General features: G+C 39.1%; 2 protein-coding genes and 1 long non-coding RNA gene across 4 annotated transcripts in view; 2 read left to right on the plus strand and 1 right to left on the minus strand.

Moving 5' to 3' along the window:
• ST13 (ST13 Hsp70 interacting protein) overlaps positions 1-10,216 on the plus strand; it is a 33,911-nt gene extending 23,695 nt beyond the window's left edge. For both annotated transcript variants that reach the window (XM_077914386.1, XM_077914387.1), the window contains exons 8-12: positions 1,581-1,683; positions 2,898-3,014; positions 5,542-5,590; positions 7,477-7,610; positions 8,160-10,216. In XM_077914386.1, coding sequence (XP_077770512.1) covers positions 1,581-1,683; positions 2,898-3,014; positions 5,542-5,590; positions 7,477-7,610; positions 8,160-8,288 — 532 coding nt within the window. In that variant the 3' untranslated portion in view covers positions 8,289-10,216. The remainder of the gene's footprint in view (positions 1-1,580; positions 1,684-2,897; positions 3,015-5,541; positions 5,591-7,476; positions 7,611-8,159) is intronic.
• Positions 1,536-13,917, minus strand: LOC144323662 (uncharacterized). The gene is made up of 4 exons (XR_013389043.1): positions 13,596-13,917; positions 12,943-13,080; positions 10,520-10,712; positions 1,536-1,757 (listed from the first exon to the last, which is right to left on the minus strand). It is a non-coding gene; the product is annotated as an uncharacterized LOC144323662 (long non-coding RNA).
• A 167-nt stretch (positions 13,918-14,084) lies between these two features.
• SLC25A17 (solute carrier family 25 member 17) overlaps positions 14,085-18,958 on the plus strand; it is a 39,583-nt gene continuing 34,709 nt past the window's right edge. The window contains exon 1 of the mRNA XM_077914389.1: positions 14,085-14,268. Within this exon, the coding sequence (XP_077770515.1) occupies positions 14,215-14,268 (54 nt within the window). The 5' untranslated portion in view covers positions 14,085-14,214. The remainder of the gene's footprint in view (positions 14,269-18,958) is intronic.

The raw sequence follows: 18,958 nt of genomic DNA on the forward strand, positions 1-18,958 counted from the left end.
GGAAAAGCAGACTCCCTACTGGGCAGGGAACTGGACTCTGGCCCAATATCAAGATCTTGGGATTAGGACCTGAGCCAAAAGCAGACACTTCCCCAACTGAGCCACCCAGATGCCCTAGAAAAAACATCTTTTAAACAATGATTTTAAGGGAAAAAGTGGAAATTTGGGGTTTTCCAATTAAAATTCAATATTAAATATTTTTCCTTTTATTTTGCTTTTTTTTTTTTTAAGATTTTATTTATTTATTCATGGGAAACACAGAGTCAGAGACACAGAGTGAGAAGCAGGCTCCATATAGAGAGCTCGACGTGGGACTTGATCCTCTGTCTCCAGAATCATGCCCCGGGCTGAAGGTGGTGCTAAACCTCTGAGCCGCCCAGGGTGCCGCTATTTTGCATTTTTTAACACTATTCTAGACTCAAAATCTTTACTCATAATATATTTACTTGTGTTACTGTATGATAACATAAGATTGTTTTATAATCCTATTTTGAAATAATATTTTTTTTTTCTTTTTTTTTGAAATAATATTCTAAGTAAAGTTTTATACGTTGTGTTTTGTATGTTGCAGCTTTTATCCTTAGAGTATATTCCACTTAAGATACACAGTCAAAATATTGTTGCTGTTTTTTAAAATTTTAAATTTATTTTTTCATGAGAGAAGCAGGCTCCTGACAGGGAGCCAGATGCGGGACTCTATCCCCGGACCCTGGGATCACGCCACGACCTGAGCTGAAGGCAGATGCTCAAGCGCTGAGCCACCCAGGCGTCCCAAAAATACTGTTTTAAAAATTACCTGACTTTTGGAGAGCTTGGGTGATTTCGGTTCAGTCATGATCTTCGCGTCATGGGAGAGAGTCTGCTTCAGATTCTTCTTCTCCCTCTTCCCTTCCCCCTGTTCTCCTACCTGCACACACACTAAATAAATACATACATACATACACCATAAATAAATGCATGTATGTGTATGTTCCTTTTTTTCCTGTATGGTTTATGCTCTGTGCGGTAAACAACCTTTTTTTATTCCAGTCTTTTCTGGTTAATTTTCTTCACGTATATAAAATATTTGCATATTTAAGGAGTCAAAACTGAGTTGACAGGTGTACCAGGGAAGTCTCATTTCCATTGTGGTCCCCTCTAGTCCATTCTTACCTTATCCCACCAGCCTTCAGTTTCTGATTTATCGTCTTTCTTTTAATAAAATGTGCACACGTGTATTGTTTTCTGCCTTATAGCATGCTAAGTGTATATTATGTTAATCCTGTTTTTAAGGAGTTGAAATTGTTGACAATTGTAGCTCTATATAATTTTTTTAAAAGTTTTATGTTTTGGGGATCCCTGGGTGGCTCAGTGGTTTAGCATCTGCCCTTGGTTCAGGGCATGATCCTGGAGTCCCGTGGCCGAGTCCCACACCGGGCTCCCTGCATGGAGTCTGCTTCTCCCTCTGCCTGTGTCTCTGCCTCTCTCTCTGTGTGTGTCTCTCATGAATAAATAAAGTCGTCTTAAAAAAAGAAAGAAAGACACCACCACATTAGTTGATATGTATAAAAGGCCCCTAAAATGAATTTAATCTGTTTCAGACTTCTGGGTCATTGGGAGGAAGCAGCACATGATCTTGCCCTTGCTTGTAAACTGGATTATGATGAAGATGCTAGTGCAATGCTGAAAGAAGTTCAACCCAGGGTATGTTCAAGTAGAGAAAGAGAATGTCATTATTGTGATGCTCTGTGGTTCTAGTACTTCTGGCAGTAATTTACCTGCAAAACAGATACGAAGAAACATTTGGATATTTCCATCTATAATCACTGATGTTTGTACTCAGGAAACTTCAATAGTTTATCACGCCTCTATTTTTAATGCTGCATTACAGCAAGCTCTGTTACTTTGTTTGCAAGCCTGTAATAGAGTTGTAATTAGAGAGTTAGAAATAGGAGGGGGGGAGCATCGAGTTTACAGCAAGGAAAGAAATAGAAGATTTATAAAGTGTGACCAAGGTTGCATCTGCTCTGTCCTTGTTTCTTATAGGTGTATGCAGCAACTGTATAAAGCATGAGGACATTATGGAAGTTAGCATGTTTCATTATTTTAAAAATGATAATAGTGACTCCAAAAGCTAGGATATTCTGTTTAAAGATAATTGTTAAAATCAATTTAGTGCATTTACATGGTAAATTCTTCAGTTTTGTGGGAAGTTACATTACCAAGAATTTATTCCCAAAGGTTACAAGGTAGTGGAAATTACTGGATTTAACTTACCTATAATCAGAGACTTTGAGTTCTTTTTTCTTTTCATAACATGACTAACTCCAGCAAGGTTATGATAAGAGAGTCTAGAACACGAGATTCTTAGAAAATGGTAAACAAGCTGAAGTAACAATTGAATATTACTTTCGTATATTTACTTTATTTTCTGAATAAATAATATATTCCAGATATTTGATCCAGGCTATATGCTAGTGCCTGATACATACATTTTTTCTTAATCTTTACAGCCTTCTGTAAGACTTATTTCTCTTTGCCTGCCCACCTTCATTTTATGGACAAGAAAACTTCAGTGTAGTTAGACTATGGCAATACTGGTGTGTGCATTTCAATCTCTGCCTTCCCATGGCTAGTATCAGGCAAGAATTGCACTTGACATCCTTGCACTAGTTACTTGTTTGAAATTTATAACACTTCTAACTTCAGTCTCTGCCTCTTTGTTTCACAGTGGACTTGTTAAACTGTGAGTTATGTAAGGTCTTTCTCTGTAAAGTAAATTTATCGCTCAGAACTGTGTGTTGAATTTAAGCCTTTTCACAAAGAAAAATAATTATTTTACAAAACTGGCGATTTGGATTGCCCTTATTCAGCTTTTAAAGAAAGCATTTTTTCTGTGGCTTTTTGTTTTTCCGTAGGCCCAGAAAATTGCTGAACATCGGAGGAAGTATGAACGAAAACGTGAAGAGCGAGAGATCAAAGAAAGAATAGAAAGGGTTAAGAAGGCTCGGGAAGAACATGAAAGAGCCCAGAGGGTAAAGTTTCTATAGCCAAACCTTTTTTTTTTTTTTTTTTTAAGATTTTATTTATTTATTCATGAGACACATGCACACACACAGGCAGAGACACAGGCAGAGGGAGAAGCAGGCTCCATGCAGGGAGCTTGACGTGGGACTTGATCCTGAGACTCCAGAATCACGCCCCAGGCCGAAAGCAGGCACTAAACCGCTGAGCCACCCAGGGATTCCCGCCCTCCCCCCCTTTTTTTAAGATTATATTTATGTATTCATGAGAGACACAGAGGCCAGAGACACAGGCAAGGCGAGAAGCAGGCTCCCTACATATGGGACTCATTCCCAGAACCCCGGGATCAGGACGTCCAACCACTGAGCCACCCAGGTGCCCCTATAGCTAAACCATTAATGGGAAATAGAGTAGATAGAGTTTTAGGATATCATTCTAATTCCTGGCTCTTATTTCATGCTGGCTGCAGTTGTGTAGGGTAATGATGCTACTTACAGTTTTTCCTTCCTTCACTATCTCCAATTTGTAGGGATATTTCTGTTCTTAAATTCCTTTTTTTTGTTTTTGTTTTTGTTCTTAAATTCCTAAGTTAGTTTATTTTTTTATTTTTATTTTTTTTAAATTTTTATTTATTTATGATAGTTACAGAGAGAGAGAGAGGCAGAGACACAGGCAGAAGGAGAAGCAGGCTCCATGCACCGGGAGCCCGATGTGGGATTCGATCCCGGGTCTCCAGGATTGCGCCCTGGGCCAAAGGCAGGCGCCAAACCGCTGCGCCACCCAGGGATCCCTCCTAAGTTAGTTTATATATCACCAGTTTATATTCTTGTGTCCTCCTAAAATTAGGAATTTTTTTTTTTTGCTCAGGTAATTAAAACTTGTCAGTATTATTTGTTTTCTTGTGGATGCTTGCCCTGATTTGTTGAGTTTTATGATTCCTTCTGTTCCAATAGTGGATTCATAGCTATTTAAAATAGACTAGGTGGCTCAGCGGTTCCAATAGTGGATTCATAGCTATTTAAAATAGACTAGGTGGCTCAGCAGTTTAGTGCTGCCTTCAGCCCAGGGTGTGATCCTGGAGACCTGGGATTGAGTCCCATGTCAGGCTCCCTACATGGAGCCTGCTTCTCCCTCTGCCTGTGTCTCTGCCTCTCTCTGTCTGTCATGAATAAATAAATAAATAAATAAAATCTTTAAAAAATAAATAAAATAAAATAAAATAAAATAATAAATAAAATAATAAATAAAATAAAATAAAATAAAATAAAAGACTAGGGGATCCCGGGGTGGCTCAGCGGTTTAGCGCTTGCCTTCGGCCCAGGGTGTGATCCGTAGTCCCGGGATCAAGTTCTGCATTGGGCTCCCTGCATGGAGCCTGCTTCTCCCTCTGCCTATTTCTCTGCCTCTCTTTCTCGCTATGTCTCTCATGAATAAATAAAATAAAAATAAGATAAAATAGACTCTATTCATTTTTAGTTATAAAATCATAAAACTTAGAAGAAAGAAAAGTATTCATAATTCATCCACAATATTTTTGCTGTTCTTAAGGTTTCTCCTCTTTTTTATTTTACTGGATTAGCTTTTTGCATTTGTTGCTGTCAGGTTTCACGTAGTTCTTTCCATCGTTGTTGAATAAAAGGTTATAAAGCTATATTATATAGCCTTACATCCTAATTTTTGTCATTTAATATTAATAGTTAACAAAATAACATGAATTTATAATTAATTATACTGAATGAATTCAATACTTTAAGATCTTATTTATTTATTCATGAGAGACACAGAGAGAGAGGCGGAGACATCGGCAGAGAGAGAAGCCGGTTCCATGCCGGGATCATGCCCTTGGCCAAAGGCAGGCAGGCACCTAACTGCTGAGCCACCCAGGCATGTCTCTGAATTTAGTAAGATTTAATAAAGCTAATATTAAAAAATAAAGTTAATATTAAATGCTTTTAAAGCATTTTAATATATTAGGATTATAGTTATTGTATTCAAAAGTAATTTTCACATTTGTATATTCTTGATGACTTTATAACTGGTTATGACAGAAATATATTTTTTCTTTTACTTTGCTAAAAATAATTAATTGGTAAATTCCGATTGTATTAAGTTACATAGAGAAAGTATGGAAAAGATGATCTTGGGAAACAAAAGTCATTGGCAATCTATGTAATCTAGCCATGTCATTTTATTTTGAAGTTTATCAACATTAAGAATTTTTACTTTGCATAAGGACAGACAGACATCAGTGAATTGCTTTCCAGGTGTTGCTCTTTTCCTGCCCCAAGTAGAAGTAAAACACTACTTCACATCGTTACCTAAAGTAATGCTCAAGGACAGCCTAGCTGGGAAATTTCAAAATGGGGACTGAGGGGTGTGTGTTCTTTAGTTCATATTGCTTTTTGAAACTTGTCTCTTAAGTTCTCTGACTTGCCGATTTGACAATTTTTTCATGATTTTGCATGGCTTAGGGTAACCGTGGACAGTAGACTCCCCAACACCACCACTATATGATTTCTTTATTTCTTTGTATTAAAGGAGGAAGAAGCCAGACGACAATCAGGAGCTCAGTATGGCTCTTTCCCAGGTATTTTTAAAAGAAAAATTAAAACTATTAGTATTGTAAATAATTGGAGAACATTCTGATTTGGGAGCTCATGTATGTCTATTATATTTAGTACTGTTAGTCCCTGGAATATTGAAAAGCCTTTAGAATGTTAGCTTCTTAAAAGTTTCATTTTCCTTTAAAACTTAAATGTTAATAGAAATACAGTATGTTATTTTCTTCATGCTTTGAGCAGTATACTTTTTTATAATAGCTAACATTTATTGAGGTTTGAGCATTGTATTTTTCTTAGAGACCTATGAATTGATTATGATGTATTTTAAGTATTTCTAAATTGTTATAATGGGATTTTATTCTGTTAGACATTGATATTCATGAGATACTAGGTAAAAGCCCTGTTAGGAATTACTAAGCATAAAAAACATTTTGAGTCTAGGGTAAAAATAAATGTAAGCTGTTTTTTGTAAATGTCAAGTGATTAGAAATTACCAGGGGGCCAAAGCCTTCAGTGATAGCAGAGGCCGGCCTATATGGTACAAGTAGAAGAGCAGTTAAAAAGGCACCTAAAGAACAATTTTTGAATACTTCCCGAATGAGGCAGTGTGAAATTTAAAGAACCAGAAGAGATTCTTGTAAAGTTTGTAATTCTAATGGGGAATCAATTGCCTTCAGCTTTAATAATAATAATCTCCTTTTTCCGAAGGAAGGTTTACAGAGGCATTTACACACCCCTTAATGGCTATATGCCACTGGCTACAACTTAAGTTATATGGTCAAAGGCTAGAAAAGATACCTTTATTCTAAAAGGTCATGTGCCAAGCAACTTTAAAAACAAAGACCATATGTTGGGTGACTTGCTGTCTGAAGAAAACAACCACTAAAATATAGACTAGTACTAGATATAATTTTTTATTATGTGGATTTTATTATCTAAATTTGACAAGTAGACTGATTAACTCCTGGTGCTTTGGGCCAGTAATTTTTTTTTTTTAAGAAGTTCTTTTCAGGCCCTTTTAGATTCCCTTACCTTACTTACTATTTATAGGCATATTTAAGTTATTGAGCCGGCAGAAATGAGTTTATTATATGTGTTTCTTTATGATATCTTATATATAGTCACCCTTGATATATAGAATATATTAAGGTAATGTGTGTTTCCCTTTAGGATGTGTATATTGGCATAACTGATTTCAGAATATTTCTAATGGACATAAAAGGTTTATGGTAGTGAAAAACTGGGTGATAATTTGGGTTTATAATCTAAAAATACACTGGGAAAATTAAATCTTTGTTGCTAGAGCTTTGTTCTCAGTGAAAAGAAGAAACACCAGGAGTGCCTGTTAAAAATGCAGATTTTCACTTCCAAAGATTTGGATTCTGTTTAGGGTGGAGATAGAAATCCACAGCTTTTTATAACAAACATTTCATATAGTACTTAAAAGAATGACTGCTCTCTCTAGAGCAATACAGTTTAAACATACTTAAACATGTTTAAAAACAGCCAAAGTCTTACTAATTAGATCTTTAAATTGAAACATAATGTTAGAGTGAGAAAATATGACCAAAATGATTTATTAGACTTTTAAATTTTGTAATATCAAGGGACTGTTAGCTTTCTCTTTAAGGTGAGGTTAGTTGTCTTTTTTTAAAAAAACAGTTTTATTACTAGGAAAAAATAAATGCAGAAAGTAACAAAGTTGACTTACAGCCTTATTTTTTTAAGAGAAAATTTCAAGGTAAAATTAGGTCTTCTTACATCCAGTTAGAGTATTTAGTAGGCCCCTTGTTCTTTGCATATGCACATGGGAGTGTGGGTGTGATTTTCATCAGAAGGAAGTAGTGTGCTGCTGTAAGACTACTTCAGAATATGGTTGGTGTCTGTGCAGTTACTTCATTTATTCTTGCAGGTGGCTTTCCAGGGGGAATGCCTAGTAATTTTCCTGGAGGAATGCCTGGAATGGCAGGGGGGATGCCTGGAATGGCAGGAATGCCTGGGCTCAATGAAATTCTTAGTGACCCAGAGGTTCTTGCAGCCATGCAGGTAAGACTTGAAAGAACAAAGTTGGGCATTTATCATAGGCATTTCTTTCATTAATTCTATGTAGAGACAAAAGTTACTCTATTAGCCATGTTTTACTTCTCTGAGTTACCAAATAGCTAATTACACAATTAGGCTTTTTTTTCTTCAGAATAAGTAGCTTAAATTACTAAAAATTGATTTATAGGAAATACTCTGTGATAGTTTGATTATATCCAGTTGTCTTTTTTTTCTTTTTATGTTCCAAGTTTTTATTTAAATTGTAGTTAACATATAGTGTAGTATTCGTTTCAAGAGTAGAGTTTAGTGATTCTTATCAAAATTGTGTATGCTTTTTTTCATGATCTAGTTTAAGTGATGTAATTAGGCATTTGATTTTGAAGTGCACATTAGTAATATTTAACTTGAGGGACTTGTCCAGACCCCAATTTAACTTGGCCATGATGAAATTGTCAGTCTAAATAAAGATGTAGGATTTAGGGTAATAAACTTGTTAAACCACAGAACTCTTTTTTAAATACTAAAAAAATACCCCACCACCTTTCTTTGCAGGATCCAGAAGTTATGGTGGCCTTCCAGGATGTAGCCCAGAACCCAGCAAATATGTCAAAATATCAGAGCAACCCAAAGGTTATGAATCTCATCAGTAAATTGTCAGCCAAATTTGGAGGTCAAGCATAATGCCCTTCTGACAAAGCCCTTGCTGAAAGAAAAGCAACTTCGATCACCTAATGGATGTCGCAATAATACAAACCAGTGTACCTCTGACCTTCTCAAGAAGAAAGCTGGGGTGCTGTGAAGAGAATCCCTACCCCTCTGCCCCACATGCAACTGAAACATTCTACAGTGGTTTGCCATTAGGGTATTCATTCAGATAATGTTTTCCTACTAGGAATTACAAACTTTAAACACTTTTTAAACCTTAAAAATATTTAAAAACATTAAAAGAGTGTGTTAGTCCCTACATTTTTCTTTACTAATCATTTCAGTTTTTTTCCCTTTGGATTAATTGGGCAAGGAAGCTACTTCAGTGTGGAAGATTTATTATTGCTCAGTTTGAGTGAAATAAAGGTTTATTAACAGGAGGCAAATATAACATTTAAATAGATGAAGTTTGAGTTGGAAGTATGGTTACTGAGGTATTTTGACTTGTCTTTTTAAATGTTTTACTTTTTAAACACAATTTATTTGGATAAAACCATTGGGACCACCAGTATTGCAGTAGGACCTGGGTAGGGACCGGAAGTGCTTGGCAGGGCAGCAGCAACCTTACTCCTTTTATATGATGTGCACCCTTATGCAGATGCATTTAAATCTTACACTGTGGTGAAGGGATGATTTTTATAATGCTGCAGTAGAGTTGGATTACTTAGCTGTGTTCTTGTCTGATACAGAAAATAAATGTTTTGCATTATTTCCACATAGAGGAAATAAGGGAATACTTTTCTTTTTATATTTCTGTGTTTAGAGTGACCTTTCCTGGTCAGAAAATACCCATTTCTTTGTGTGCTTTTTAATTGTTTTCACCACCTCCCATCCCCGCCCCAGTACTCTTTTTGGGCTAAAGATAGCCCCTTTCACTGGCATCATCAATACTATTATCATTCACAGCGTAATTGTGCAAGCATATGTAATGCTGGGTTTAATATGTAATACATATAGTGATTATGTAAGGTGATACTCAAAACAGCTGTAGTTTCTTACTTGGCCCAAGCGATTTCATAGGTTTCCACTTAGGCGAAATCTTGCCATGTCAAAAGATGTTGGAAGGAGGGATTCCCTTTGGTGTTCAGTCTTCAACTTAGGAAATACCTGTTGCAATTGGAGTTTATCTTACGTTATTCATCTTCATATTTGGGAGAGTATGAGGTTTGAATTCATTGATCTACGGAAAGGAACCAAACTTCTTGATCCAACATGAATTATAAAATTGATGAGATCCATGGTTCTTCGCTGCGGAGTTGATGGCATTATGAGTCGTCCTGCTCCTATTCAGCTCTTAAATACTGCACCTTTTCCCAATCTCCTCTCTCTCCCTTCCTCTCTTCCAAGGATAAAGGAATGATAGTTTTCCGTTGTACATTCAACTCCTACATTTAATTAAGACTAAGTCCAGGCGCTGTACAGGAATTGCTGGGTTTCTACCTATCTTTCATTTTAACCATGTTTAAAAACGGTTTCAAGGGATGAGACCCTCTGTACTTTGCCTATTTGAAGATTCAGTGGTAGGAGCAGTGAAGAAAATTCCAAGGAATACATTTCTGAAATAGCACATTTCTAATATCAAAAGTAAGTTGATTAAGGTTCTAACCTTTTGCTGTACACATGCAGATAGAAATGCATCTGTTATATAAGTGAGAAAAGGCTGTATGCTAACTGAGCATGCTTTTTAAACCCTTTAAAAATACTCAGCATATAAACTTGCGTTTGAGCTTGCCAGTGGTTTTTTTGTTAATGTGTGTTCTCAAATTTTCTAATGTGTGCTGTGAATAACTCAAGACCAGTTTCCTTTGGGTTCCTTATTTGATTTACTTAATTATATATTAAGTACATTCTAACACTGCAAATATTACTATAAATGGGTAAAAGTAAAATTGGTCTTCTGGAAATGTGTCCTGTGCTTTTAAGTTCCACAAATATGAAGTACATTCATTTTCATAGAAACTCCGTATCATTTCTAAACAAGAAGTGTTTTTTCTTGTGCTAACAATGCTATAAGAAGGAAAAGTAAAGGAGGTTTTTTTTGCTTAAAAATATATAGTTATTGAAAAAAATATATATATAGTTATTGGATTTCTAGCTACATTAAAAATAAAGTATGGTTTCAAACTGGATACTGACCCCACACACACACACTTTTTTTTTTTTTCCTGAGTACATGTTCTGTTTCTTTTAGGTCTTGAGCCACTCACCTTAAGTTATTTGCTGGACATAGTAGGCTTCAGTTTATAAAGTGCTGTTAACAGTGACTTCTAAGAAGGTATTAGGTGTTAAACAGCTTTACTTTTCTTCCAGATTGCAGGCCAGAGGTAAGCCGTTCTGTACTCAGAAGGTAGCTTCCATTTCTGAGGCCAAAAGTACTTGCTCTGATGCTGATCTTCTAGCCTGAGGAAACAGGAGAGGGCACAAGGGAAGCACATACTGAGATACTGATGCTGATACACATAGTTAAGATTTTATTACTTCTCCTGACATTGGCCTTTTTTTAATCTTGAAACAATATTTACTTGCAAGGAAAGCTAGAAAAAAATAATCCACTGCTGTGTGGTCATGTTCCCAGTAAAAAACTACACCACAGAAGAAAGGGAGAAAATACCTGGGGTAACAATTAGGATGCCACTTTAGGAAATAACTGGCCTAATGGGATAAGGGAGAAACAACTTGTATTTTAGAGATTTTGTAATATTTAACATTAATGCACCCAAGTAGCCACTTAGATAAGTAGTACTTGCTTGGTGCCAGACACACTGTAATCAGTTTGAAAGCCTTGACTGCATTCTGATAATGACCATAAGGGCAGGTGCTCTTATTCCTGTATTATATAGATGAGGAAACAAGCACTTTTAAGTACATTGCCCAAGTTAACACCCCTGATTATTTGGGAAGCTGGTATTCTCACTAGGCTTGTTCTTCAGATTTCTCTTCCTCTTCTGTGCTCTACTGCCCAGTCTGTACAAGCTGGTTTCTTGTAGAATTGTTCGTGACTTCAAGAAATTGGAAACAAAATACTTTTGAAGAGGGTTGATTGAATAAGGAATACCACATATCATTGTGCGAATGTGCACGCCCAACGGGTTTCTCCTAATAGTAAGAGATGTAGCATAATTGAAGTGCTTAGAACACCGTGGCAGGCCCAATACTGGGGACAAGAAAATATTTTTTTAAATTATGGTGCAGTAATTTCAAAGTTGAGTATTTACAACCAATATAGCATACCTATTAGAGTGCCCAGTTTGGGGAGGAAAATAACCCTGAGGTAAATAGGCAACAAATACTAAAATAGCTGTTAAGCTTTTCATAGAGTAAATTTAAACTATGGCGTGTTAAATTGGTGAGTTATAAATACCTTGGTAATTCAGTGAGACCTTTTGTGTAGTGCTGGTGGGAGTGTAAATTCACAATTTTCTGTAGAATGATCTATTAGAATTAAGTTCTGGATAGGTTCGTTTAACTCACTTTTGTGTTTGATGCCATAGGTATAAAAGGACATGCATAATTTTTTAATACGCTATTTGTATAAGGGAGACTGCCCCTAAAACTCAGGAAGCCCTAAGGAAAATCTACAATTATCAATACTAAATTAGATGTAAAAGTGAATGGTTAGAACAAAGGGAACAATTCAACTTTCAAAAACAAAGTCAAAATCAATTACAGAAATAGTATTAATATGTGGTATACCTATGCAATTGCTTTTTTTAAGAGCGAAAGTGCTCGCAAGAGGGAGGTGTTGAGCAGAGGAGCAGATAGAAATTTTTTTTTTTAAGATTTTATTTATTCATGGGGGCTGGGGAGCGGAGAAGCAGGCTTCATGCAGGGAGCCAGACGTGGGACTGGATCCCAGGACTCCAGGATCATGCCCTAGGCCAAAGGCAGGTGCTAAACCACTGAGCCACCCAGGGCTCCCGCAGATAGAGAATTTTTAAGCAGGTTCATGACTTAAATCATGACCTGAGCCAAAAAGAGTCTGACCTGAGACTAAGGTACCAGGCACCTCTGCTAATTGTAGTGTTTTCAGTAGAAAATGCTGTATCTTGATTAAAATTATTTTGATTGCTGGGATGCAGAAGAATGTATGAATATGTTACTTGCTCTGATTTTGTGCCCTACAAGTGGGAATTCTGATCAATTCTATTGTGTTGAATTACTAACATATAAAAAAAATTGTATGCTACATAGTCCAGTATATTCTTGACAGGAGAGCGCTTCCAGTTTGATGAGTCAATGAGAACTGAGTCTTCTGGGCACCTGAGTGGCTCAGTCAGTTAAATGTCTGCTTTTGGCTCAGGTCCCGATCCCAGGATCACGAGATGGATCCCTGCTTGCACCTTACTGCTAGGAGAGCTGCTCTGTTACTCCCTCTGCTTGTGTGTGCTGGCTCTCTGTCAAAATCTTTAAAAAGAACTGTGTCTTCTGCTTAAATATTAAAACAGACCAGCCTCTCTGTTTCAGTGCCAGCAAACTATTTTCATTTGATGTTCGGACCTGCGGTTTTCTGTAATGATCCTAGGGAGTGGTGAGAGTATTCTGGAGGCCATTTTTGCAACAGGAGGTCTAGGAGTAAGGACCATACACATAAATAGGTGTCCCCATAAATCTACTTGTGTCCCCAACTCACCTTTCACGTAGTTTGTGGTCACTGCAGCATCACCATAAATGAAGAGTTTAAGTGTAAAGATCTTAACCAGTGGTGCTTAAAACATTTTGTACAAATCTTGTGGAAACATGACCAGATAAACATTGCTAGGGCCGTCTCCTGAGGAGTAAATATAACGGACATAGTAAAGCACAGAGCAGACGTGTAGGAAGCACTCCTTGAATTATCACCAGCAGTACTGCAAGGGTAAATAAACTCAGCTGGTACTGAGACTGAAACCAGCTGGTACTGGTACTGGAGGAGACGTGGCAATGGCACTCAAGCAGGGTGGAGTCCTAAGACCTCGTGTCTCATAGTATGACAGGTTAGAGGTTGAAAATGGTTTCTCCAGTTCTTTGTCGTTTGGTTCTTAGGAACTTGTGAAGTTTTTTTTCCTTCAGCATTTATTATAAAGTACGTATACATAAAATTAGCTTTTGCAGTCCTTACGGCAGTGGAGTTGTATTAACACTCAACAAAAGAGAAAACTGGGGCGCCTGGGTAGCGCCCTCAGCACGGGGTCCGCTTGAGAGTCTCACTCTCCCTCTGCCCCTCTGCCCGCCCTCTCTCTCAAATAAGAGAGAAAACCAAAAGGGTTAAGTGACTTTCCTAGTTGATCACGAGAATAATCCCACCTGTATTCGATCGCTTTGATCTCAAGCTCCATTTTGTCTTCCTACAACACCCGGGAGATTTCAAAAGTGTTGAACTTTTGTCCAATCAACACTTCCTTTCGGATAAAATGTGAGTTTAAAAATATCGTCGAGAGAAAATACGAGTTAACTCGCAAAGAAATAGTGATGTTTGAATCCCCATCCTGCCGGCTACCAGTCAGTCTTACGCAGGGAAGGTGGCCACCTAAACCTTTCCACGTGCCCCTGTTGAAGCACATCCTGCCAGGTCCGCGAGCGCGAGACAACCCGGGTCAGACCCAGGGGGCGGCCCCCGGCCTTCTGACTGTCAGGCTGCTCCGCATGATTGGGCCAGCGCTTCTATGCCCCGCCCACACACGTCCGCGGACCAATCAGAGACAAGGGACTTTCCTGGGCCCGCCTTTCCCCTCTTTCCGCCCCTGCGGCCTCTGGCTGGGAGACACTGCGCGCTAAGACCCGGAAGTGGTTGTTCTGGAGGAGGCGGGCCTGAGGAGGTGGGGCCTGTGACGCTCACGCCCCGGGCTCCGGCGCTTCTTTCCTCCCTCCGCTCGCTGCGGCTCCTGAGGGAAAAGTGTTGCTAGGTCTGCGGGGAGCCGCAGCAATGGCCTCCGTGCTGTCCTACGAAAGCCTGGTCCACGCTGTGGCCGGAGCCGTGGTGAGGCGGGGTCTTCACGCCCGGGCCACTGAGGGGTGTGGGGCGTCTGTGGGGCCAGTCCCGGGGTATGGTTGGGGGATGGGGATGAGAGGGAGAGGGCGGGTGGGTGTCTGCAGTCGTGACTTGTGGGACGGGGAGGAATGAGACACAGGAGAGAAGATGCTGAAACAGTTCGAGGTGAGGCGCAGCACACCCTCCGCCCTACCTACTGTTTTTGGTCTGTTAGAAGATATCTGGGAGATAGACAGCGATGATCCCACATACCCCCACAGGGAGTCTGGAAGAAAATAATTTTTGTTTTCTTTGCCTTCTGAAATTTAAAGAGCAGTCATTTCCCTTAAAGGCCCCCGCACACACAAACTTCGTTCCACTGGCCAGAGGAGAACCTAGGTGTGAAGCTGTGTTGCTTACCTATATTGCCTATTTTCATATTCTTGCTGCAGACGAGTGGCAGTACTTGGGATATCTTTGGTTAATAATTGGCAGAAATACGTCCCCCCCCCCCCCCAATTAAGATGAGAGTTGCTGTTAGCCACAAGTGTACTTTACTATGCCGTATGTGTGTGGTTCTTGGGGTTGTGGTGTCTCAGTTCCATTTGACACCACTGCCTTGTCCTTGACACTTTCCACTCTTGGCTTGGATAACTTCCTCCTCTGGTTGTCCTCTTACCTCTCTGACTGCCCTTTCTCATATCCTTCTGCTGTCAACATGCATCGTTTAGCAGTTGGAATCACTGTGACTTCAGAGGATATCGGAGTCGTCTCCTTTTAACCAGCAAAACTTCACTTTGAGCTCTCATTCTGTGCACACTAATCAGGGATGAACCCCAACTCCATCATTTGTTAGGCGACCCGTGAACTTCACTTTCCTAATCTATAAAGTAGGGTTATCAATACCTACTCTACAGACTTGTTTTTAAAGTTAGTTGACACAATACTTCATGGAAGTGCCTGATTCAGGAGTCTTGGTTTATTTCCTTAAACCAGGAGAGCCTTTCAGCGAGTACAAAGGCCCTGAAACGGAAGCTTGCTTGACATGCTCTAGGATGGTCACGGAACCTTCTGTATCTGGAGTGGAGGGAATAAAGAGGCGGAAAGTCTTCAGGGAACAAACTACATAAGACTTTAAGTGGGAAAGAGAGCTAGCTAGCTTTTAGAGGTTTTTGAGCATCCAGCAGCTTGCTGATTTACATTTTAGCTATGATCACCTGGCTCCTCTGTTGAGGGTAAACTGTAAGGGAGTAAAGGTGGAAGGAAGCAGAGATGTCAGGGGGCTGTTATGTCCTCTCAGGCAAGAGATGATTTTGGCTTGAACCAGGATAGTGGCAGTGGAGGTGGTTAGAAGCGAACATTAACCTGGAATATATATTTATAAGATAGAGCCACCAAGGTTTGATGGTGGATTGGATATGGGATATAATAGAATGAGGGTTGGTTGACTCTCCCAAGAGTTTTTGGCTGGAGCAACTGGAAGCATTTACATTTACGGAGATTGTGAAGACTGTAACTGAGCAGATCTGGGAGAAAGATTGGTTTTGGCTCTGACTAGATAAATGTAGACTGAGAGAAGGCTGCTTGAGCACACCAACATTAAGAGATTTGGGAAGTGAGATAGCACCAGCAGAGGAGACTAAGGAAGGGCCTGTTGGGTAGGAGGAAAACTAAGAGAATGCGGTGATTTGAAAATCACATGGGGAAGGGTGAAAATCAACTGGATCAGATAAGATGAGGAGTGAAAATTAACCATTGTTTTTGTTTTTGTTTTTAAGATTTTATTTATTTATTTATTTATTTATTTATTTATTTATTTATGAAAGACACAGAGACAGAGAGGCAGAGACACAGGCAGAGGGAGAAGCAGGCTCCATGCAGGGAGCCTGACACGGGACTCGATCCCAGGTCTCCAGTATCACGCCTCGACCCAAAGGCAGGTGCTTAACCACTGAGCCACCCAGGTGTCCCAACCATTGGATTTATTTTATTTTTTATTTTTTTAGATAATATTGCAAATCTTTTTTTTAATTTTTTTAAAATATTTATTTATTTATTTATTTATTTATTTATTTATTTATTTATTTATGATAGAGAGAGAGAGAGAGGCAGAGACACAGGCAGAGGGAGAAGCAGGCTCCATGCACTGGGAGCCCAACGTGGGATTCGATCCCAGGTCTCCAGGATCGCGCCCTGGGCCAAAGGCAGGCGCCAAACCGCTGCGCCACCCAGGGAATCCACCATTGGATTTATTAACGTGTTTATCAGTGTGATAAATCCAGTGGTTAATTGACAAGACACATTTTGGTAGATAGTGAATAGTTGTGGTGCATCTAAGGAAGAATGGGAATATGGAAAATGTTTGTTTTCCTTTCTTTTATCAATGAATGCTATTGATTCAGTACCTGTACTGAGTGCTTTCTAGGTGCCATGTGGTGTTCTAGGTGCTACAAATATAGTGGAGAACAGTCTTTTTGTTCACAAAGAGTGCATTCCAATGGGGGAGTCCGATAGTAATTGAGTAAACAAAAAAATAAAATAATTTTGGATAGTGTTAAGTGTTATAAAACAAAATAAGCATTGGCAGACTTTTTCTGTAAGAAGGCAGATGGTACGTATTTTAGATTTTGTTTACAGTCTGGTGCAGCTACTCAGTACCACCATGATGGTATGAAAGTAGCCAATGACAATAAGTAAGTGAATGAATGGAGCTGAGTTTCAATAAAATCCTGTTTACAGGGATCCCTGGGTGGCGCAGTGGTTTGGCGCCTGCCTTTGGCCCAGGGCGTGATCCTGGAGACCCGGGATCGAGTCCCACGTCGGGCTCCCGGTGCATGGAGCCTGCTTCTCCCTCTGCCTGTCTCTGCCTCTCTCTCTCTCTTTCTCTCTCTGTGACTATCATAAATAAATTTAAAAAAAAAATCCTGTTTACAAAACAGACAGTAGATTGGATTTGGCTCTTGGGCCATAGTTTTTGGAGCCTTATTACAGAGCATGACTGTGGATACAGGTAATATATCTCTATGTAACCCACAAAGGTATTTCCATTTTTTTTCTTCTTGCCAGTTTTTCTCTTGTTGAAGTTATGTTTGAAATTATGCATCTTGAATTTGCTATGGTTTTTCTTTCTTTCTTTCATAAGCTGTGTTCGATTATCTAATAGATACACATTAGGAATTTTTTTTCTCTCTCTCTTACTTCCCCTCAGGGCAGTAATGTTCCTAGCACTTATCTGAGAAGTGACTTGGTATTTTGGGGTTTTTTTTGGACTACTATGTTGCAGAATGTTCTCAGACTTTTTTTTTCCAAACTTTTATTTTAAAGTTAAACCATGTAACCTAGGCCCTCATTTCTTCTGATTGCTACCAAAGGAAAAAAATTTCGCCACAAAAATGTCACTACAGTTGATAAGAAAAATGGCTTTGTTTTTAATGATATAGTATTGTGGTGACTTCTATTTAATTAGATGTTCTGAGCATAGCATTCAGTCAAAGCTTTGAGATGATCAAGGAGAGTCGGCTTAGCATAGTGGTTAAGAGTACTTGAGTGCCTGAGTGCCTGAGTGCCAGGGATCCTGGGTCAGAATCCTGGCTCTGCCTCTTAGTAGCTGCCTGACTTCAATATAAACTCTTAGCAGGGCTGCCTAGAGTAGTTGCTTCTCCCCAAGGGATTGTTGGTCATTGCTTAAGATGTTGATTTACAAGCTTTTTTGAGTTGCCATGTTTCATGTTTGCTTATTTGGTTTCAAATTCTACATTTTCACATCAAGTGTGATGTTGTGCACATAAACACACACATTTAAAAATTAAAATAGGGATCCCCGGGTGGCTCAGTGGTTTAGCGCCTGCATTCAGCCTAGGGCGTGATCCTGGAGATGGGGGATCAAGTCCCACATCAGGCTCCTTGCATGGGGCCTGCTTCTCCCTCTGCCTGTATCTCTGCCCCCCTCTCTCTCTCTCTCTCTCTCTCTCTGTGTCTGTCATGAATAAAATAAAATCTTAAAAAAATTAAAATAAACAAATAGTGATTTTGAGTGTTTTATGGTACACCTTGGGGTAACTAGATAATCTCAAGTATTTGAAAATCAGAATTGTACTATTTCTTTTTTTTTTTTTTTTAAGATTTTATTTATTCATGAGAGACACACACAGAGAGAGAGGCAGAGACACAGGCAGAGGAGCCTGTGTGGGACTCCATGCAAGGAGCCCGATGTGGGACTCGATCCTGGGTCTCCAGGATCACGCCCTGGGCTGCAGGCAGCGCTAAACAGGGGCTGCCCTCTTTCCTTCTTTCTTTTAGATTTTATTTATTTATTTGAGAGAGAGAAGAGCACGAGCAGGAGGAGGGGCAGAGGGAGAGGGAAAAGCAGACTCCTTGCTGAGCAGGGAGCCCAAAGCAGGGACTCCATCTCAGGACTCCAGGACACAACCTGAGCCAAAGGCAGACACTTAACTGAGTCATGCAGGCGCCCCTCTGTCTTTTTAAATAAATATTAATTACTCTTTTGGAAAGAACATGAGTAACCATTACTCGTTTTAGGGCCCTGATTAATACTGAGTCCTAGTGCTAAAAGATACTATAAAAAGGATATATAGGAACCAACATTTGTTGAGTGTCCACTGTACAACGGGCACTGGTACCTGGTACAAAGCTAGGTGCTTTTATAAATTATTTCTCACTTCTCACAGCAATCCTCAAC

The sequence above is a fragment of the Canis aureus genome, chromosome 11 (assembly GCF_053574225.1).
Source record: "Canis aureus isolate CA01 chromosome 11, VMU_Caureus_v.1.0, whole genome shotgun sequence".
Taxonomy (NCBI): Eukaryota; Metazoa; Chordata; class Mammalia; order Carnivora; family Canidae; genus Canis; species Canis aureus.